The sequence below is a fragment of the Coloeus monedula genome, assembly GCF_965178545.1.
Source record: "Coloeus monedula genome assembly, chromosome: 2".
Lineage (NCBI taxonomy): Eukaryota > Metazoa > Chordata > Aves > Passeriformes > Corvidae > Coloeus > Coloeus monedula.
The window spans coordinates 116,007,452-116,031,025 of NC_138782.1; the positions used below are offsets into that span (position 1 = coordinate 116,007,452).

The window sequence follows — 23,574 nt, forward strand, 5'->3', positions numbered from 1 at the left end:
GAAAAAATAGGGTGCTGGGGTGTTACCACCTCCCCAGGCATCCCGGGGTGAAGGAACGGGCACCTGGGACACAGAATCATAAAACCAAGGAATAGTTTAGATTAAAAAGACCTTCAAGACCCTTTCACCTTGCTATCCCCTGCTCTGGCAAACCGCCTGGAGTTCCCTGGTCAGTCTTGTCCTCCTCTATTCCCAGCGTGTTGCCGGAGCACCCCCGCCCGCCCCCAGCACCCCCGCCCCAGAGCCCTGCCGTGTCCCCTCCAGGTCTCCCAGCCCACCCGGCAGCTCCAGGCGCTGGAGCTGGGCTCGGTGCGCGGATTTGGATCCATCCCTGCGGCTGGACCCTGTCTCCGCGCCCAGTTTTGAGCCCACCGCGGGTAGGGCAGATCACTTCCTTGTCTTCCCTTTGTTGGGCCCTTCCTTCCCTTTTCCTGGCTCTTCTGAACCTTACAAGAGCCTCGGGACGCCTGTAATAGCCCATCATTGTGTTCAGATCTTAACGCGCTGTCATTAGCGCTGTTGTCTTCTTCTTTTCTCTTCTTTTCTTTTCTGTTCCAAGGGCCAATTTAAATCGCATTAAAATCCTAAATAGCTGGCTTAATTAATGGCTTTCGCGGCTCCAGCTGAGATAATCTCCAGCCTACTAAAGCCAAATCATTCGGCGACTTCCAGCTCGCCAGGAGTTTGGGGCTGGGGAAGGGGACGGAGGGGGTTGAGCCGCGGGTTTGCCGGGCTCTGCCCGGACACCGAGCACTCCGCCGGGCCGGGAGGGAGTGGAGCCGGCAGCACCCTCCGCTCCTGGCCCGGCCAGACCTTTGGCAGAAGTTTGGCTAAGATATCAGGCTGGGTTTTGAGAGCTTTTTTGCTTGTTTGTTTGTTTGCTTGATGGTTTATTTTGGTTTGATCTTTCGGCGAGGTTTTGTTGGTCTCTTTGAGGTTTGGTTGTTTTTTTGGAGATTTGTTTGTTTGTTTGTTTGTTTTTTTGTTTTCCCTGCTGATCTACAAAAGGTGTATTTTCTGGCTGTGGACAGTAGGGTCATGGAAAGTCCTTGGGCTGGGTTCTCACCGGTTTTGGGACTCTGTGCTTCTCCCCATTCCTGCTGGGATAGAAGCTGTGTATTGTATCTTTTCTATCTCACTTCGCTCCATTTCGAGCTGTGGGGTGCTGTGATCTGCACAGTCCCAGCTTTGCCTGCCTCAGCGGAGATTTTGGAGCCAGGCACACGCGGGATGTGCACAGAGCTGCCCTTGGAATCCCATAAACTCAGGCACACAGGCTGGGAGTGAAGTGTGTAAGAGCACATGACAAGTGGACACACAGCAAACACACAACACATACAGGACACACACAGCCAGCCAGTGGTTCCTGAGACAGATTCCCCCTTCAACATCCCTCACTCTGCCCCACTCCTGGGACACCTCGGGCAGAGCCTCAAACCTTTACCACACCTTCACACACGCAACCCACAGCGCACACAGCCTGCCCAAGCCTTTGTCCTGCAGGAGCCAGCAGTGTCGAAAGCACTCGCCAGCAGCACTCAGCGGTTTTCCCAAGCCACTGGCACAGAGAGTCTGGAGAGGCATTGGAAAGTGCTGGTTAGTTCCTGTGGCTTGTGTATGGGAAAGAGGAATGGAGCAGATATCTTTTCTTTTGGCTCTGGTTTGGATCTTATCCGTCAGCCCAGGAGCTGCAGAATTTCTCCTGTGTCACTGCTGACACACCTCGATAATGGAGGGCTGGTCCTGGGGGCATGAGATTTTTTTACATGTTCATACAATCTTTAAAGTTGGTTTCCTGTAACAACCCCACTTATTTGTATTATTCTGTTTTCCACCTTGCTTACTCTAAGCTATTTCTTAAACCTTGTTTAGACTTAAACTCTTACAGCTGTTAATATCCTTAAAAACACGGTGTAAGTAAGAGGCTGGTCTTAAAAACTGCTGGTGATACCCTCACTCTTTCTGAATCTTTTGGTTTATGTCTAAAAATTCCTCATGTTCTGTGCATGCAGGCATGTCTTTGTTTTCCTGGCATGAATGTTGTAGTGAGGGACATCTTGGAATTGTTTCTGTTCGTGGAATGAGCTGGTTTTACTTGGCTACTATGTGATGCAAAGTTTGTTAACTTAAATGAAACCAAAAGAATAACTGTTAAAAAAAAAAAAAAAAAAAAAAAAAAAAAAAGCAGTACTTTCTATTTTTCCTGACAAATGTAGATGAGTTTTAGAGTTTTGAATATTTAGCTCCTGATATTAATGACTGGGTCATGTGAGGATAATTTGGAGAACATTTTAAATTGCTTATAGACATTTTGGAACTGAAGATGGGATTAAGTAGTACTCATAAAATCTGTACTGATAACTGCTTGCTTACATTTGCTACATGATAGGGGGAAAAAAAGCTAAGGAGAGGCAGATTCTAATGTCTTCATTTTGTAACGTACTGTAAACTTGCCAGAATTTCAGCACAAGGCAGAAAATATACTATAAGCTGGAGGCTCCCACAAACAGCACCTGTAGATATAAATAATAGACTAATAAAAAGCATAGTGTGCTATTAATATTTTATATAAGATCAATCTGTCGACATTCAGGCATGATTATACTTAATAATGTACACAAGTACACAAATGTGTATATCCTGAAAAACAAAATAAGCAGCACTTCTGCACTGTTGTCACCAGTGTATTATGATGTTTCCTTACACAGGTGCATGACATTTACAGGTGAATATCTTGGAGAAAGGGACCATGTTGTATTGAATGGATATAAAACACTTATCATACTGTGTGTGTTACAATTAACAAGTACAAAATGAATTTGCAGATGTAAGGATATACAAAATTATAGACACACATTTTAAAAAAATGTTAGTATTTAAAGTGTAATAACCATCTAGTGACATCCACAGACATTTCTCTCTCTCATTCCTGATGAAAAAAAAAACCATTGCTTATGAAAAGTATAAAAAATATTTTAGAATATTGGTTTTACCAGTGAAAGGATGCACAGATACTTAACTCTGATGGTGTAAGGGAGCTTTGCCTTTCAGCAAGTGCCTGAGTGACTTAATCAGAATAAACCACCACCTCCAGCCACCCTATTGTTCTTTTCATCTGTACAAAGGGAACCTGCAACCAAAACAGACCAAGCTCTCCTCGCCACGTGCGTTATTGGGATTTTCATTGTGTTGACAAGATGGGTGGGGTAGAGCATGGCTCTGTTCTCCCTGCTGTCATCCGCACAACCCATCATCAGCTTGTGTTGGCATTTTGTACTGACATGTGCTATTTGATGGGGAGATGGGAATAAGGAAAGGAAAAGAGTCTCCCAATGTTTGCTCTGACTACCTTTTCCAGCATCCCATAGCCTAACTTTTGTTTGTTCTAGGCTTGGGAAACAAAGCAAAAGCACAATTCTCATGAAGAGGACACTGTGCTGAGCATGAACCAGTCGGTTAGAAGGAAAAGGATTGGGCCCCCAAAGTAAACTAATAAAAATGAACTTAGTATTTTGTCATTCCTCTCCCTCAGGCCACTTGAAAATAATCACAGATTAGAATCATAGACTATTTTGTGTTGGAAGAGACCTTTAAAGGTCGTCTAGTCCAACCCTTTGCAATGAGCAGGAACATCTTTAACTACATCAGGTTACATATAATCTCTTGAGGTACTTTGGGGATTCAGTATACAGCAGTTTTGGGCCCTTGGTCTCTCGCCTAGATGAGGTCCTCTGCACAAAGCATCGCTCTTTCCCACCCATTTTTATCTTGTGACTAATTGTATTAATTGAATCCACATGAAAATGATAGAACAGAGAGTAAAACTCTGCTGTGAATAAAGAAGCAACTGAATAGAGTTGGATGAAAGAGAAGCCTTAAAGAAGGGTTTGAGTGCCTGAAATCTTCCCTTCTTTCATTTTTTCCCCTAATCTATCTGGTGCAATATAAAATATAATTCTCCTTTCAACTAAATCTTGTCCTGCCTGTGTTTTCAGACCTCAGTGGCTGTAAGAGCACAACCATCACCATTTACAATCAACTCCAAAATAGTATCTTATGGCAGCAGATGAAGTCAGACCACACCACGTAATCAGTTCCCTATGGGAATAAACAGTTGTCCTAAAAAGAGTCTTCTTAACATTCACAGGCCCATTTCACGTGGTACTCAGAGCACAAAACTGCTGAGGCAATCAGCTGGGTGATCCTACCAGTTATCTCACTGTCTGCCTGCTCTCCTTATCTTTTTTCTGGCTTTGCTGCAGGACAAATGACATGGATAACGAGTCAGGGTGCAAGGGCCACAGCTTTCCCTTCTTCATGCACACTTGTGGGCACATTGCTTTGCTGTTCCTGCATGTGGGGCTCTTCATTTGATGAGCTGAGGGGGTGCTATGTATCCTGTCACCAGAAGTCAGTCTGTAAAGATTTCCAAAGCCAGTAAGAGCTGCTGAGATGAATAGGGATCTCCAGGTCGAATCACTAGACTCACAAAAGGCATTATTTCCACTTTGTCTTTGAGGTATTATTTCTGCTGCTTCTGCTGGTGTCTTAGTATCCCACCTCTCAATACACTGTTATGACAGGAGTGGCTTAACAATTAAGTGAGGATTGACTTTTCCAACAGCACTCATAGTGGCATTGTGCTGACGGGAAAAAAAGCTGGTTGTTGCCACTGCTGTTTAGTTCAACTTAAAATATGTCTTGTGGTGGTGGTCTTCATGTTAAGCTGCTTCACAAAATCATTTGTCCACTCTAACACATGATCAGAAGGAAGGAAGGAATACTCTGAAGCATGTGTTTGGCAAGAAACCTAATCCTTCATCTTCCCGTGTGGCTGCCCTTCTCCTTTCCTCTCTCTTTCCAGCAGCCCTCCATTCCTTTTCCTGTTTACCACATGGTGTAAAGGCCAGGACCTCATCCATCTCCACTCCAAGGTGGTATTTGTGGTAGGAAATTCATGCCTTCAAAAATGCACACAGTTTGTGACAAAGACATATCTTCATCTAGAAAGCACCACACCGCTCTCTGTTGCTGTGTCAATGAATAATTAATATAGTGAAATAATTTTATGCAATAGATTTTATCTTCTTGTAATTTGCTACTTGTTCCCCATGTTTCTGGAAAGCAAATGACCTAGACTTGCTGATTTATTTTACTTTTAATCCATACCTGGCTTACCTGGAATTGCTTTAGTTTAGATCATGCTGCTTAGGCATGAAATTTTAAAATATTCTAGACTGTAAGCAACTTTCTACTAAATAGTAATGAGAAGTGTTCCAGTAAATTCTGGTTAGGGTAGGAGCAGCTGCAGGGTAACAGGTTTTTGGAATAAAGGAACAATTATTTATCTGGCATAAAGGGTGCACATACTGGCTTAACCTGGCAAGGAGATGAACTTTAATCTGACACTGATTTCAGTAGAGTCTCACTCGTTATAAAATCTACAGACTCACTGAAGTAAATAAATATGTACACAGTGCTACTGTTTTCTTGACACGTATATATATATACACGTGTGTATATGCATTGTGTAGCAGATGCCAAACAAACAGATCTAGTCAGTGTTAACGCTCTTCACAAATGTACCTGACAGACCAGAAGTTTGAAAATGTTGCTTGAAAATATTTACAGGTTTCTGGAAAAAAAAAAATCCACCAAAGAAAACCCAAACACACCAAAACAACACAGACCCAAAATTATTTCAGGAGTGTGGTGCCAGATTTCTGTGTTTGAGCGTATGAGCTCATTAATTGTAGCTTTGAGCTGTGAAAAATGTGCATCAGTGCCCTTGATGTGTCTATATTTTGGTGATGCATGAATTGTCTCTACATCCTGTCTAAGAAGTGGACACTAATATCTGCCCTGGAACATAATTAGAAGTCATAAAATACCCTGCTGTACTGAGTCAGGATCTCACCCATCTGGGATTGATACCAAGAGATGTTCTTTTCTGGTGTTGCTGTCAGCACAAATGTTTAAATATACCTTCAAGAGCTGAAATATTTGGAAAGAAATTCTGTTTGCCTTATGTAAGCAAGAAATAGTCTGCATTTAATGAAGGTTCATCCTTCAGTCTGTCTCTGGGAGAAGTGGAACAGAGTCACCTTAATTTTAAGGGGGCTGCACGTGTAAGATGATAAAGAGAAAGGTGTAGGATCTTGTCTAAAGTGAGCTTTTTATTTTCATTCTATTCTATTCTATTCTATTCTATTCTATTCTATTCTATTTTCATTACAGAATTTAGGCTAGAAACTAAAATTTTTAAGTGTAACACAGTGAGCTCTTGTAGTTAAAAAATATTAAGGTGTTCACAGGAAAAAAGAAATTATCAGGGTATCTTAAAAGGTACAATATGTTTCCTCTAAGCATGAATGATGAACACAGATTAATTGTGCTCTAAGAAGGTCTTTATATCATCCTCACATAAACCATCTGAACTCCTTCTAGTAGTGCATTGAATTATATATTTATATCACTGTCATATGCAGCTCATTCTTTTTTTTCTCACCTTTCCCCCAGGGATGAAGAGTGCATGCAGTGGTAAGATTCATTTCTTCCACAGAAATTTTTATTGTAGTCAGGTTGGAGAAGGCAGGTCAAAGAAAAGTGTTTTGTGCTTGGTGATAAAATATGTGTTAGTCCTTAAAATTATTTCTTGTTCTCCCTGGGAGTTTGTTCTACTCTCTTGGATCAGTTGCAAAGAAAGTTTTCTCTCTTTCTCTCTCTCATATTAACTTTAAGTTAAAAGCTCAGTTTTGCCTGAGGAGTTATTGATCACAGTCTTGACTGAAAGATTTGGTGATCATTCAGCAGTTTTAGACCCAGGCCAAGTAATTGCCACTGTCAAGAAATAAACAATTGCAGAACTAACCTGAGATAAACTGATGTAGCTCAATAGATTTCAATCGTTAATATCAGCTGAGGATTTGACCTAACTTTGGAAGGAATTTATGAGTTCAAAGGTGTGGAAAGCTGTTCTTGCTGAAAATCACTGCAAACCCATAGTGCTCTTGCATCTTCATAATCCTAAACACTGCTATGAGAATTAACATTTCTCATTAGAACCAATGTCCTAAATTTTTCACAAACAGTGTTTTTTTAAATTGTGAGTGATGGTTCAATCTTATTTTTTTAATCATACTAGACTGAAGAGACTAGTGATAATAGGTAATTTTTTTCAGAGCATGAAATCAAATGATATCAAATGGCCATAATGATGTATTTTGACTGTGAAGCTTATGAAATCTAATACTTCACTGTTCCCACACTGAAATTTCAACACACTCATTTTTCTCAAAACAATAATATAATAGAAAGCCAAACCACACACACCATAAGAAAAACCAAACCTGAACAAAACCAACCACAACAGAACCACAGAATTGTTCTTCATGGTTGAGTTTGTCAAAACACAGAAGGTGAAGTTTTACCCCACTCTAATATTTCCTTTTTATTGTAGGTGGCACCTGTGTTGTCAACCCCACCGACCTGTTCTGCTCTGTTCCTGGTCGTTTGTCTCTGCTCAGCTCCACTTCCAAGTACAAAGTGACCATTGCAGAGGTGAAGAGGCGCCTTTCACCCCCAGAATGCCTCAACGCTTCCCTCCTCGGAGGTATTTTGAGAAGGTAAGTTGAAGGTGAGAATAACTACTCCTAGACAATGCTGTAATTGCTGTAATTATTTTATTTTCAACAGATAGGCTCTATTCTCTTTCCCTACTTGGATAGGTGGCCATACTTGAGGTAAACAGAAGGGGATGGATCAGGAGGGAACACTGGGGAATTTTCAATAAATGAGGAAGTTTACACCTTTCATCAAACTGATTTTTTTTTACCTCCTCTGTTGAGTTACTCATCAGACATGGAGAGATGTTGCTTTGACTTGTTTTGAGAAAAAAAAAAAGGAAATTAAATGTGTGGAAAATTTCACCAGAGATACAAATCTAAATTCTTTCTGAGAAACTATCTCAAAGCAAATTGTTTTGCCAAGAATAGTTACAGCACTCACCCAACAAAAAGACCTAACCCACTGAGGTGTAGGGATGCCTTTTTCTTCCTTTCTTTGCATGTCTTTTGACCACAAAAGCCACATAATAAGATGAGTTTACTTTTCTTTTTGTGAAATACTGGAGGATAAGCAAATAATTAGGCAAACTTTTGCCTCTGACCCTTCCCTGACCAGAGCAGACACCTGCAGAGAGCAGGAGCAGAAAGAAGGAAAAGGGCAGACTGTACCTCACATTGCAAGCGGAAAACTAGGAGGCAACTGTAATTCATCCAGGCATATCTAAGTCGTGGTGTCCCTGAGGCGTCAGCTCAGATGGCATCAGCTGCTTGAACACCCTTTGATCAAAACGAGCTGGAAAGTCATCGGCTATTTCACTGCTGGCACTGAAGGCCACACTGATCCTCGTGCTTCTACTGAAAGTTGTTTAAACCAGCCTGAGAGATGCAGGCATTCAAGAGCTGTCTTGAGCCATCTTGGGGAATAATGACTGCAGACCACAAATTGTTTTCAAGGCATAAGTCTCATTTAACTGCCTCTATAGGCATTGAAATCCAAAATCTACATCTGCCAAAATTTTCCCCTCCATTTGCTTCATCCTAGAGAAACAACCTTCAGCTAATTTTCACTTTAAAAACTCATGCTGTAGATTTCATCAATACAGTGCAAGCTATTAAGGATTCAAGGGCATCGACTTGAATGTGGGGGCTCCCTTCTCTCCTCTGTTAAAATGCTTGAATGATCCCCACAGGTTTTTCACCCAGACTAAGTACCTCCTCTCCCAAATTAACCTTGGGCATGGTTCAGGAGTTTGCAAAAGCCAGGGACTTCTCACAGCCTGCTAATTCTGTTTTATGAATCAGAGAGTGCAATTGAACAGATTTGGTCAGTTTGTAACTGAGGGTTTCACAGCTAGAGAACAGGCTCAAACACTCTGTATTTGACTAGGAAAGATGTAGGAAAACAAAATCTCATTGATTGTTTGCCTGAGATCCGGAAGGCTTGTTTTTGCATCCTGTCAGCAGTCACTGGTTACCTATTTTCCCAAGCAGCTTGCTTTGGGAATAAAGTGTTCTTCTGAATAAAGAAAAAATTCTTTTCAGAAGATATTTCCTGACAAACAGTGTGGCCAAACTTGTGGCATTTCTTAATGCATAAAAACAGATATCCAAATGACTGCATGCTTGGTTCCTTCCTCTGCCTGAAGGAAATTGAACCGGAACCTCCAAATATTTAGTTAGTGATTACTTTTTCTAAGCTGAGGGCCCCTCAATCTCGTTTGGGGTTAATTATGTATTTGTTGTACAAAAAGCAAAGGTGTAGACTCTTACCTATTTAATGGACAGGTCATTCATTTGGGATGGGAGATATCTGGGTTCCAGTCACTGTTTTACTCATTGTTTAAGCATTTTAACATTTGTTATTTGCTGTTAGCTGGCTGCTGCATCTGTCTGAAAGACATAGGTTAAAATTCCCTCAGGCTGAGGAAGAATTTGAACCTACGTCTGCTGCATAAGTGGATACATCTCAAATGGTTCAAACACTGAGGTGCTGCAGAAAGCAGCCCTGGGACACACCAGGACTCATTTTGTGAGAACAAAGGGATGTAGGTGTTTGGCATAGGGGCACAGATAACCAATGATGGCTGAGATTTTAGCTTCAGCATTTCCTATTGCCTTGTCCTTATTCATTGTAAGTTTTGGGCTTTGTAGACAACATTTCTGAGTACCCAAGTCTCTACATAAATTGTAGGGGGATAGTTAGAGCTGGGTTCCACATAGACATCTACATTTAAGTAGCTATCTGGCCTCCTTTAAGAGTGAGACAAGCCAGATGGGTAAAGTCCACTCATTGTGGATATCTGTTTAATCTAATTCTAGAAGGTCATGTTTCTCTCTAATTTGTCTTTGGAACCTGGCTTGGTTAAATCAGATATGAGTGTGTGCACTGTCAATATTTATATTTAGTCACTGTAAACCCAGGCTCTGTGCCCTAATCAGGACACTGGGCTCCACTAGGTGGAAAGCTGCCTGAAGATCTGATGCCCCCATGACAGGCATTAAAATCTTTAACTCTGCCAAAGAGCCAATGTTAAAGACTCACCTAGATCAAGCAGGACATTAAGAATACAGCTCTGAAATATTTCCCATTGGTGTCACTACTGCAGGCATTACCCCACACATTTGTCAGCAAATTATGTACAATTTCTAGGCTTATATTAACATGGGGAAATGGTGCAGAATAATGACAAGTGTCTCTCTTTCCTTCTGTTCTCTCATGATAGGGCAAAATCCAAGAACGGAGGACGCTGCTTGAGAGAAAAATTAGACAGACTGGGACTCAATTTGCCTGCAGGAAGAAGAAAAGCAGCAAATGTCACACTCTTGACTTCCTTGGTAGAAGGTAGGGTCTCTAATATTGCAATATAATATAACCATAATTAAAATGTTTCATTGTATGCAACCTTTTCCAGCCATAGGATTAAATTCCATAATCTGTATTTTGTAGAAAGAGATCTGACTTGCCTAAAGCCATAGACAGAGTGAGTGGCAAAATGGAAGTTCATTCTGAGATATCTTGGCCCCCAGCAAGTGTCTTGGTCCTGCAGTTTCCTTATCATTGATTTGTGCTTACAAATCGATCATCCTAGTGTTCTTGTGAGAGAGATTAATGTCTTATACCAACTCTATAGTGGGTTTGTTTATCTTCCTTTTTCTTTTTTTTAAACTTGTGAATTTCCTGGAGCTGGTCCAAAAATGTGATGATTTTTTTTCTCCCATAAGAAAACATAATATTTAGACAAGCCTTTTCCCCACACACATAAATGAATGAAATCTGTTTTCAGATAATATCTAGACAGGCCCAGGAGATGCTTTCTTGGCCTTTATTTGTTGTTTAAATATCATTCACCAAATACTGCCAGGCTCTTCAAACCTTCAGCTGGGAGATGCAGGTTCAAACCCCTCAGGCAAAGGGAAGAAACTCTACCTGCATCTCTTCTATTCTGGGTGAATCCACTAAGTACCCAGTTTGTTGTCTGGCTGTGAGTAGCAGCTCTGGGAATTTCAGATCCCTCCTCCTTGATGCTGACAGAACTCAGCTCATCCTAAAGGTCAATACCTTCTACGATCATAACCTGAAAGGTCCATACAGATCTAGGCAAGTAGGCTGAGGTCTCAGCACATATTACCACAGAATTACAGAATTACAGAATTATAGAAGGATTGAGGCTGGAAGGCACTTCTGGTGGTCTCCCAGGCCAATCCTCCTGCTCAAAGCAGGGTCAATTAGAAGAGCTTGCTCAGGACCTTATGAGTTTTTTATTATCTCAAAGGATGGAGACTCATCCAGGCTGAAATAGCACTGAATCCTCAACACTGGAGGTTGTCAGCGTTTATGACAAGGGAGTGATATTTTCAGGGGCCACTGAGCACAAGGAACTCCAATGGGGCTGCTCTGAACTACATGTGTGTCCATATCACACCTGCTTGCAAGAGAAAGCTCTAATGGAGCTTAGAAAAGGTGCCAGGTTAGAGGAGCAAGGGCTGTTTCCACCTTCAGGCATCTCATGTCAGGGAAGAATAAATACAGCTGGTGTTTATTAGTAAACAGAGCAATGGCTTAAACTGAAAGCTGAAATTAGGAAGAAATTCTTCCTTGTGAGGGTGGTGAGGCCCTGGCACAGGCTGCCCAGAGAAGCTGTGGCTACTCCATCCCTGGAAGTGTTCAAGGCCTGGTTGGATAAGGCTTGAAGCAACCTGGTCTGGTGGAAGGTGTCCCTGCCCATGGCAGGGGGTTGGATTGAGATGAACTTTAAGGTTTCTTCCAACCCAGATCATTCCATGATTCTGGGATTCTATATGGTCAGTTATTCATTCATCAGAAGAGACTGAGAGGGAGGTGGCTCTCTGACAGCTGCTGGCCTGGGATTGAAGGCTGAGTACCTTTAAGTAAGGATTAGATTCCTGTTTCCCAGGAATGGAGCTGTGCCTACCTCCCTGCCCTTTATTCAAAGCAAACCTGATATCAAGCCTATGGTGCTGCTTCTGTTCTTGGACTGCTTTGCTGTGAGTCCTAAAGGTAAATGCTGATGTGAGTGAGCTCACTTTGGTAGAGACCTTTTTGCCTGCATGTGTTAATCATGAATTTTATCTACTAGAATTTTTGGGAAAGGCAGCACCATGTTAATATTCCAACAGAAAACTAAGTGAAGCTCATTTCCTGTCTGTGTAACCAATCCTGGGTCAAACTTGACAGCGCTCATTGAATTCTTTGTGGTATAAGCTGTTCTCACTTTGGACATGCAGATATTCCTTCCAGGTGGAACTAACTTACAGCACAACTTCATCAAGGAAACCCATCCTTCAATGGTTCCTGCTGCTGAAGGAGGCAGAAATGAAAGGCCACAGGCTTATTCTGCGATTTAGAGAATCCAGAGAGAAAGCAACATTAGCTTTTTCTGTGTGATATCAATACAGAAATTGAAATAATAACAATTTTTTTAGTTTTATTAAATATCTAAAATATCAGGTACACTCTGTGTACCTCTCATAAGGACCCAGGATTGTGTCACTCTTGACTTCTTTAGATAGTTCTAAATTTATTATTACTAAAGGTCCTCACAGTCTTCAATATATTGAGGTTTTAATGTCTCTTTAAGGTAGGAGTGTTGCCAACCTCTTGAATATCTGTGTTATGTAAGTTAAGGCAAAATTTGTTGCATGATTATTATGTTTTTTGGCCAAAACCATGTCAAAAGTCTCTGGCATGACTAATACTTCTCTTCCTGTAAAACATACAAAAATCATTGAGCTTTGGGAAGTCTGTTAAACTCAACGAGGAAATGCAATTTATTTCTAGGCTGTGGCCATCACATGAAGGTTCGGATTTTATGAAAATTATTCTGTGGCCTCCTGTTTTCTGCAAATTTCTTTCTTTTGGAGTTCAGCTTCACTGCAGGATGTTTACTGTTGGTTTGGTCAGGTTGCATCTTTAGTGTCTTTGGTAGGGACGTCTGCGGCCCAAAGTAGGAATTGTTCGTCAGATCAGTTCTGTCCTTTTTGTCATGCACATAAATCAGCACGAGTGCAAAGGCGGACAGGGAGAATGAAATCAGTGTTGCAGGACTCTCCTGAGCAGTTTGGGGACACATCTTTGTGTAACCTGCAGGCGAGGGATGCCCTCTAGCGCCTGGACTAGAGGGAAGGAAGGGTCATTTTTCTTACAAGCTCCACAAGGAAAATTCCCGCATATTAGCTGTGAAATAAAGGCTCCTCCAATAAATACTAGTATTTCCAAGGCTAAGCTTTACTGCAGGCTCAAGAGTCAAAAGCATCTCCAGTGGGAGCAAGGAAGGATGTGAAAAGAGGGGAGATGTCCCCTTCTCTGAATCGGTCACTTAGAGACAAAACATAAATGTGATTGCAGATGCAGGTAAAAGCAGTGCATGAACGATTTAAAAACAATCAGATAAGAAAAAGGGAAACTTACAAAAAATGCTAGAGTTTGTTTTCCTGTCAAACCTGATTAAGACACTAAATTTCCTAGACACAGAATTAGTGACATTCATCATTTGGGGACAAAAGCTCTTGAGAAAAAATAGGTCAGTGGTTGCTTTTTTCATCGTGCTCTCAACTGTCACACTTCTCCCCCACCAGCCTTTGTTTAAATATCCTTCCACTTGTTCCTCCTCCCTCTCACCCTACAAATAGAATAAACTTTCCTTCCACCTCCCGCCTGCCCCTCCTCCCCTTAAGTAACATTTCTGCTGGGTAGAGCATCCGGAGGAGGCACAGCCGAGGAGAGTGGGAGGTTCAGATGCCGAGTGTCCCTCTCCTGGGGACACAGCTCCTGCCTTCACTCTGCATAGGAGCAGCTCTCACTCTTGCTGGCCCCGGGGGACCCTCACACCGCTCCTTGCACCTGCCCACAGAAACCTTTCAAGGTACTCTGCTGCTCTCCCCACCGAGGCTTTCCAGAGCTGTCTCTGCCAATTCTGCTCCAGCAGCTGTCCTTTTCCATCAGGCAAAGCTCTCTGGTCAATTGGCAAACAGCAGAGGAGAGGCAGCGCTGCCAGGAGCTGCACAGCCATGTGCTGGGTTTAAGGAGAGTCCAAGATTCCCAGGACCTGCTCTTTGTGTCTGCAGAAGGAAGGGGCTGGGGATATCACACACAGGGAAATTTGATTTTAGATTGAATTTAGATAGAAACAAAGTAACTAACTATAAAAGTCAGGGATTTTAGTGGTTTTTACCTTTATTATGATTCCTACCCTAATGTAAATAACAACTAGGCAGAAGATGGCAAATCTAAGGTAAAAGAAAAAAGGTCCATTCATCCACATTTCCAACATTTACACAATTTCTCCCAAAGTAAATGTTTGTCCGAATTTTTCTGTAGAAAAAGAAAGAACATATTCTATGACATTTGGAATAAACTACTTTCCCCTAGCAAGACCTAATCCTCCTGTACAGTAATCACAGGGATGTCTATTCACAAAAAAATAAGTATATCACAGTCCACTTCTAAATATTAAATCATCATTTGGTCCTGGTTTAAAACAACATCTTTGCTCAACAATGAGATAGGAGAAATTTTGTTCTGTGGGGTGTTCTCATGTCCAAATTTTTATTTTTATTTAGCATTGGCAGTTATAATTCAGGATGCCTACTCCTTTTGGTATATGCATGCTTATATGAATAAATATGCATAGCTCCAATGTTCGTTTGTAGTATAGATGAGCTTTCCATTTCCAGAAAAAAATATTTTCAATTTTAATTGAAAATATTTTAATTATTATTTCATTTAAAACAGTAATTACATTTGTATCTACATTTTTACCCATCTATATCTTGTCTAAAAAGACAAGTAATTTTGTTTCTTTTTGCTCATGGTTTTATATCTTCATATACCATTAACATTCAATCACAGTCACAATCCCAGCTCCAGACAGGTTTTATACTCTTGAATAATTTTCTCAGATCATCAGAACAGTTTAGTATAATTTTCTCAGCCCTAGCAAATATTATAAACCATCTTTTTAAATACAAGTTTGAATGACAATTCACATTTTCATTCCCTTTTTCCAAAAAGTAAGTGAAAATGTTCACATTTCAGTCACTTGGTTGTTGATCATGTTAAATGGATGCCCACATTTCATCACAGAAAGCTCTGCTCTCTTGACAAAACCAAGATTTTCCAACGGCTAAATGTTTAAATTCTTTGCAGTCTACATTCCTTGTGTTGTTACTGGGACTGAGTGGGACCATGATGAAGCTGTCTGGAGAATTGCAATTCCACCTGATGACAGCTTCAAAGGGTTCAACTTTTATTTTCTTTCCATGCTGGAATGAAGATAAACATATCATATATTTTAACGGAATTTAGTTGAAAAGAAAAACCTGGTGCTCTTCTGAAACTGATTTACTCTGTAAGTCTTTATTTAAGGAAGAGTAAAAGCGTATCTGAAATAGACAATGTGAAACAGCTCTAGAGAAATTTAAAAACTGTACCTTAAATTTGTACCCTTTCTCACCTGTGAAGAAGTCTGGGATAGATGTTTGAAACACAAAGCAATCAGTCAGCTATGTGCCTGTTCATTCTGATTCTCTGTTAACTTATCACTGAAATCCATTTTGTTTTCACTGAAATCCATTTTGTTTCAACTGAAAATTATTTTACTTTTCTAGAGGCTGCCAACTAAGTGGAAACCATTTCTCCTTTCAAGTTAGAGATACTTATTGCTTATTAAGGTCCTCATTCTTTTTAGGAATACTGGAAATCATGTTTTAAAAATAAACCAAAGAAAGCAGATGATTTTGACTATAATCTTCAATTTTTGCTGTAAAGTTTGTTACAGCTGCAGAGGTTGTTGCTGGCTGGTATCAGCAAACAGATTGCCTGGCAGTGGTGGATGGATTTTGTCAGTACCTGAATAAACTAGGGCACATAAACACAGAGTGAAGTATTTGCTTGTGGAATTCAAGAGGTGTTTTCCTGATAAAAACCCCAGTGGTAGAAGGGGAGACAATAATATCTGAAAAGGGGGAGAATGGAGTTGGAATAGAGGTTTCTTATTCCTCACCGTCCCTGGCACAGGACCACTGTTTCCATGGAAGTTCTCCTCTTCCTCGGCTTAGCCAAGTCTTGCTGAGGATGGGATTCATCTCCCTATCTTCCTTGCAGTTTTATCCGTCTTCTCATGTCAGATCATAGTAAATAGGGAGAAATCAACACTTCTGTGTGTTTAATGATTTAATTTAATGATTAAATGAAGTAAAATTAATAATTAAACATTTTATTATGTTGCTTAGAACAGCTGTGGAATCTCCATAGTTGGAAATATTCAAGGCTAGGCTTGGAAAAGCCTTGAATAACCTCATCTAAGGCAATGCTTTCAGCAGAAGGTGATTTCCTGAGTTCTAATCCAGACTTTCCATAATTACTCTGATTGCCTTTTACCTTCTACTCTAGTGTAGGATGATACCTGCTTCAAGCGCTAGTTTGTCACCATTGACTTGAAAGTATTGACATCAATATTGACATTTAATCTGATGAATTCCACTTCAGATGTTCTCAAAGGGAGGAGTTACATGTCCTGCATCCCTCCTGACAGCATCAGCCTTTTGAACTTCAAAGAGCCAGAGTCCAATGCCACTTCTGATGGCACTCAAACTCACAACTCTGAAAAGAAAACAAAACTAAAGTAAAAAAACCTACAACCCCTGAACTCCAAAGCTATTCTGGAGCACATCTCTGTTAGTCACTCATGCAGATGTGCTTCAACACATACTTCTGGTAGCTGACCTATTTCTTCTTTCTACAGTGAGATGAGAGAGAGTGTCATCTGGAAATACCTATTTCCCACCAGGGAAAGACTAACTTAGGCACAGATGTTCACAATCCAGGCAGCTGCTTTTGATCAGACAAATCCCACACCAAGGTTGTCAGAGTCGCAGTGTGCAGGTCAGAGTGTTCAGTAAACCCTAAAATAAAATTCTGGATTCTCTAAGCTAGTGAAGACGGTCCTGTTCTTCCAGAGGCATTTGGAAGCCAGCACAGAGTTGGGTTCTGGTGTTCAGTTTCTGCAGTGAGGTAGAGAGGTGCTCATTGTCACAGACTTCTCAAAAGCCTAATTGAGCCAGGTGCTTCTTTTACCTTGATTTAACCACCTATGAAAGAGCAACTGTCTTCTTCATCATGTTCCCTTTTTGTTTTGCCTGGTCAACTTTGTTTGCAATGCTTTTAGAAATAGGATTATTTATTGAGCTCTCCCTTGGGGTCTGCTCTTCTGTGGTGTGGGGCATTTGTACCGTTGGCTTAACCTCTAAGCAAATATACTGGGATGTGTGTTATCCCCATGGCTCTTTCCTGGGCTAGAGGGCTCTTCTTCCATTAGACACAGGTAAGTGAAGCACCAAAGGCTGACACAATTCTTCAAAGTCATTTATTCCTACTTTTTGCTCCTTTCCATGCCTTGAATATCGATGATGAACAGGGCTTGCAAAATTGGGCAGCTGCCCAGTACTCACTGGTGGCAAGGCAGGGCCAAGCATCTTGGCCAGTATTTTCTCATGAGAGGACACCCTTCCACCTGATGAGGAATGTCCTTCTTATCTTCTGCCTGGCACCAACTGATGACTAAATATCAACAGCCCAATTGGGCTGAAATGGGTAACTGACTTGAGAATGACTGTCTACAGAAGTGATTTGCTACTGTTTGGGGTTTTTTTAAAGAGTGTAATAAATTCTGTAACAATAATAACAACAACAATATAATGATGAGAATGATGATAATAATAACAACCCTAAAAAATGACTGACCCATTTTGTTTGACCGCAGGGGAAGCACTACATTTGGCCAGAGATTTCGGCTACACCTGTGAAACAGAGTTCCCTGCCAAGGCAGTAGGAGAGCACATTGCCAGACAGCACATGGAACAGAAAGAGCAGACAGCGAGGAAAAAGATGATCCTAGCGACAAAGTAAGGAGGGAAGGGAAGCGAAAAAAGAAATCGGTCTGTCACTTCTCCATGTTGGATCTGGGGGATGGGGGAGGGAGGAGTGGGAGTATGGAGCTGGGATTGTGGTGTCTGCTATCACAACAGTGCTCACTGACTGCGGGTGAGAGAGATCCTCACTGAGGATGCTGAAAGAGGGACCTTATTTAGTGCAGTGAGGTTTCAGTGGCTGTGCTCTCATTTCCTGTGGATGAGGGGGCACGTACATCTTCCCAGATGCTTTGGTTTAGATGAGAACAGAGGATATTGTTACATGGTAAGATCTATGGGACAGAAACTGGCTTTGTCTCATGTTTGCATGTGAGCAGGAGATCTGAGCTTCTACTGAAGTACTGGTTACTGTCAGATAATTATCATTAGTCTGCTGAGGGAGAACTGGTTTGCAGAAGGACAGATCCTCTCTGGATGCAAACTGCAAGAGCTCCCCTGAAGTCAAAGGTACTGGAACAATGTACAACAGCAGGGGAGCTTTGCTAAAGACATTAAAGACACAAAGAGGCATCAGACTTCACTCTAAACAAGCCACTCCTCTCCCTGGAGCAGTAACATCATGTTAGGATAACATTTCTTCTAGGTTAATTAGACTTGATGAGGGAGGAATTAGCCTTCATGAGCCATGGGAAACAGGAATAAATAGTCTGTGTGGAACAGGGTAGACATGCCCTAGGTGTGTGGTCTGACTGTGTGGGGTAACCTTGAACATGTTCACACTCTGTGCTCACTGCAGTGTCACACGTGAGGCTGCAGGAAAGCTGAGACCACAAATCTGAGCTCTCAAATCATCCCCTCCATGCTGGAAGTGTTTGGAAACCCTTCAAGGCTGTGATATATCCAACAGGGACGAACTACTCAGTACTTGGAGAAAGGGCTGACCAGCAACAGGATTGTCCTTTGTATCCCAATGTCCTTCTGCTTTGCCAGGATTCCTGGCCTTGGCGTCCCTCTTGTATTCAGAGCACTTTGCCCTGACACTGACCCAGAGATGAGATGCACTGAAACATCTCAGGTCTGTGGATCCCATGAATACAGCCTGTGATCCTTCCCTGGGGTGATAGAAGGATCACTGTGTGGATCAGGGGGAGTTTTCTGGTTGTAAAGGTGATGAGAGACCTCATATATCACATTCCTAATTCCCTTGTACATTAAAAGGAATAATGTAAGTGGAATATTATCTTGTCCTTAACTCTATCCACATTTCTTTTAAGGGCTCAAGGGGTTTCAGAGACATGAGAATAAACCAGTTGGCCAGAAGAAATTCCTCTCTGCAAGTTGTGTCTCCCCATTGCTGTGTAGCTCATTAACCTCCTGCCACCTAGCTGAGGATTTGTCCCATTTAAGGAAAACAATTCAACCATAATGGTACAAATCTTCTCCATTTTTCCCTGGCTCTAGTGAGAAATCACAAAGCCAAAGGTTGTAATAATTGGTGGGTCACTGTTATGTCCTGTCTCCAAAAGCTGTGCCACTCAGGGGCACATAAGAGTCTCACTACCCTTTCTCACCACCCCATACCTACTTTCTCACCCTCTTTCCCTACTGAGATGGGGTCTCACGGGCATGCACTACCTCTAACCACCATGAACTTTGGGCTTGTAGGCTGTTATCCAGCACTTGTTAGGAATAAAATTACTTTTCCCCCCTGCTATGAGTTAAAAGCACCAGGAAATTGCTCAGAGAGATCTGTCGATAACAGAAAGGCCACATCCTCCTGCAGTCAGTGCTGGTAACAGGTACAGATGGGTCAATGTGTGTGTTACTACTGCCCTCTCCTGCCTGCAAGGAGAACAGGGATTCCCAGTCCTGCCCAGGTGTTTCAGGAGACATGACGTCACAATATTAGCATGGCATTTCTGAGCCATGTTTCTAGGTATCTGATCGAAGAACTCTCGACAATCATCAGGAGTTTCAACTACTCACCAGCCATACCTAAGCTCTAGGTTTGGAATTTCAGCAATTCCACAACTTCCCTGACTCGTGGGGCTTGTGACCAATGGCACCAGAAAAAGGGGGGATTGCTATGCTGCCACCAAAACCAACACAGAAATTCCAGGGTGGTAAGATCACTCATGGCAAATTTTATCTATGGAAAGATCTGGAGCACCACTGCCTGTGTGTGTCCACTGTGGGACAGAGCCAGAAGCCCATAGAAGTGCTCACCTGTGGGCTCTTGAGGAAAATAAGGGGAAAGAACAAAGTTATTTCCACAGTCCTTAGAATAGAGGTGATGAGGAAAAATAAGTGGAAAGAGTAAGACAATTTCCACAGTTTTTCATATCTAGGTGTAATTCTATTATGAATTTAGACATCCATATTCAGTGGCTCAATTCAGCTGTCCAAACATGGGCATCCACTGCCATTTGGGTTGAACTGGGTTATCCAGTTTGGCCACAAGCTGCTGCTCCAGCGGCACACAGATCTCCTTTTGTTACTGTGTCGTATCTGCCAGTGCTTATGGATGTCTTGGGTATTAAAAATCTACATGGGGCTAATGAAACAGAGCTCTAAAAGTCTACAGTGAGGAAGCCTCTGGTGTCCAGTAGGAGGTCCCAGGCCTCCTTGACATCAAGGGCATCCATACCTTGTAATCGAGCAATCCACCCACCCCGAGTGGAAGTAGTTCAGCTGCCATGCACAGAACTGTGGCCCATGGGCCAGTGAAGGCTACAAGCTGCTGCTTTAGATGCCAAGAGCAAACACATGGAGGCTACTGAGCTTAAATGATTCCTCACTGTCCTCTCAGCCCTACCTGGTCTGAGGCCATGCTGGTGGAAATATAGAGAACAAAAACAGGACTGTTTTCTATCATGTGACAAACCACATCCATTGTGTTAAACTGCTCATCTTCCAAAGCTATCTTGTGGAAATGGTCTCTCACATTTGCAAACTCGGGACCTGCCTGGGACAGTACAGATTGGTGCAACAGGATGGTGTCATGGTCCATTCTAACAATTTTATGGACTAGACAATGAAGATTCAGAGCTCTACCTGGCAATTATCATGGGAAGAAGAGATGATTGGGCTGTGTAGCCAGTGTACACTGCTGAACACAAGTGTCAGCAATGGCAGCATGGGAGTGAAGCAGGCTGAAAAAGAGCTGAAAGGGTAAGAAAGGCATAAACAATGGAAGAAGCCTGTCCCCTAATTCTCTTTCTTTCAACTCACCTCCTTTGAGCAGATGGTTGTCTGGGCAAGTAGATGGTTTTCCGGACAGAGCAAGATGCTCCAACAAAAGACTGAATTGTCACAATTCTGGCCAAAGGGTACTGATATTGGCCTGTTAACCCTAGAAATGTTTAAAAGGTTTCAGGATATGTATTCAATTCACCTAAAAATAGGACAAAAAAGTGGTACCGGGTTTTATAGGGTCTTTAAACATGGGTTAGTTCCCCTTGCAGAGGCATGGGAGAGCCTGAAAGGCTTTCCAGCAGGGGACAGAACCTTACCAGTTTGCAGCTTGGACAGATGCAACACTGCTGAAGGCTGTGTCAATTGCTCCAGTTGATGGAGAGGCACAGTGTCCTCCAGGAAACATCCCAGAGTTTCACAGCACAAAGTCTTCCACATGATCAGAGGGACAGATACACCCACATTTACACAGACCAAACCAGAATACTCTGAATAATTTTATTGTGGAGTTGATTACAGCCAGCACAGACTGATCAGCATCTGGCTCATGACACTTCTCTGATATCTGGTCCTTGGATACCTGGCAACTCTACCACACTTGGAATAAATCAGATTCATGGGCTGACATTTGCCCCACTCTTGTACTCAACACCAGGCATTTGCTTTAGCCACTGATAGGGATCATGGCCTACCTGGGCTCTTGTTCTGACCCAGTACAGAATGTTTTATCTTTTCCTGGTCATATACTGGATCATCTGACCATGTATCATTAGATGTCTCTCATGCAGGAGTGACCAGGACTATTTTTATTAATCTGTGCCCCCTAGGACAGCACAACCATCTTCCTTTGCTTTTTCAAAGTCACAGTCCAACTCAGGAAAAAACTGCCAACCCCTCTCCCTGTCACTACCCCAGGTGATATTTTACTGGTAGTGGAGGTTCTGAGACACCACTTTGCCTAGAAATCCCCCTGAAAAAAAAAGTAGGTTACTGCTTTTGCAGGTTTTTTCATGTATAATAAAAAAGTTTTTTTCTTTTCTTTCAATCTGCCAACATTCAGTAAAGACTTTTGACACGTGAAGATAGAAGGGAACTTAATTGCACACTTGGTTCTGACACTTTTCTTTGTCAAAATAAAAGAACTTTTAAGATGAACTTTTTCAACAGGTAGAAAGTAGAGGTTGGAGGAAGGAGAGAAGAGCAGTGCTGACAGGGCCGACTGGGGATAGTGGATTGTTTAGAAGCCAAAATGACTGACTGTTTTCAGCTGTTGAAAGGAACTGTTTTTCCTCTAAGGACCTGATTCATTAAAACTGTATGCCGCATTTACATACATTTCTGCTGAATACCTCTCTTTGCCTGAAAGGCTGGGGTGATGCTGTCTTTTCAAGCAGTCGGTGTCTAGGTCCACGCAGATGACAAGCATTTAGAGAAATCAGGCTTGGATGGGGTCCAGCAGCACAGCAGGAAATAGGTTTCTGCTTCTCCTCTTAGTCAAGAGAGAGCTGTAGTATCCAAGATCTCTGTTCCCAGCTTGTACCACAGTGATAAAGCAAAGGGTAAAACCAGTTTAGCACAGTTTTCTTGCCTGTAACTCAGCAGTGAAGGACCTTCTAAAGACCAACAAGCTGAGTTTACCCACTTCTTCCATTATGCCCCTGTCCCAAAAGACAAGGGTTACAAGGTGATAATAAAAACCCAAACTTTACCTAGGATGAGATGTGCAATGAGTCTCCTAAAAGGAATCATGCACCACAGAGATGCCCTTTAGTATTAGAAACTGCCCCTAGGGACAGTGATTTCATCTATGCTAACAAAGCAAACCACACACACTCCGAGTCATCAGATTGCAATTGTCCATGTTATTAAGATGTGAGAATAGCTCATTGAATTTTCCCAAATATATTCTGGGCAAGGTCTGTGAGACAACCCACAACAGGATCTATTCTCAGGATGCCACAGCGTTTAGGAGACCAGAGGAGCTTCACTATATGGATGTTATCAGAGGGCGACAAGGGGTCTGTGGGTGTGAGGGCGGCCCTTGTCACTCTACTGGGTGGCACTGTGACCACGATCAGCTTAATCCAACCAAGATCAGGCCCCCAGCTGAGTGTCCTGGTGATCTGGAGGTGATCATGCCCTCCTGACCCCTACCATTAGTGCCTATATTTCTAATACAGGCAATGGAGAACTATATGCTAATTTGGAGAGGTCCCCTTTCCTTTCTTTAATTAACTGAATCATAAAAAAGTAAGTGATGTCTATTCACCCATGGTCCAGATAGCACTATTCTGAGGACATGAGCTAAATGGAACTGATTTGGTTTATTTTTTAAAAGAATTATTGGTAGAGTATTCCTAGGCTAATTTACAAACAACAATACAACAACAATCCAAGAATGAAAAGGCCTTATTTTCAGGTCTTT

General features: G+C 42.0%; 1 protein-coding gene across 1 annotated transcript in view; it reads left to right on the forward strand.

Moving 5' to 3' along the window:
• TFAP2D (transcription factor AP-2 delta) overlaps positions 1 to 23,574 on the forward strand; it is a gene marked incomplete at both ends in the record, with an annotated part of 47,164 nt that overhangs the window by 9,343 nt on the left and 14,247 nt on the right. The window contains 3 exons of the mRNA XM_082302693.1: positions 7,460 to 7,625; positions 10,289 to 10,407; positions 17,846 to 17,987. Coding sequence (XP_082158819.1) covers positions 7,460 to 7,625; positions 10,289 to 10,407; positions 17,846 to 17,987 — 427 coding nt within the window. The remainder of the gene's footprint in view (positions 1 to 7,459; positions 7,626 to 10,288; positions 10,408 to 17,845; positions 17,988 to 23,574) is intronic.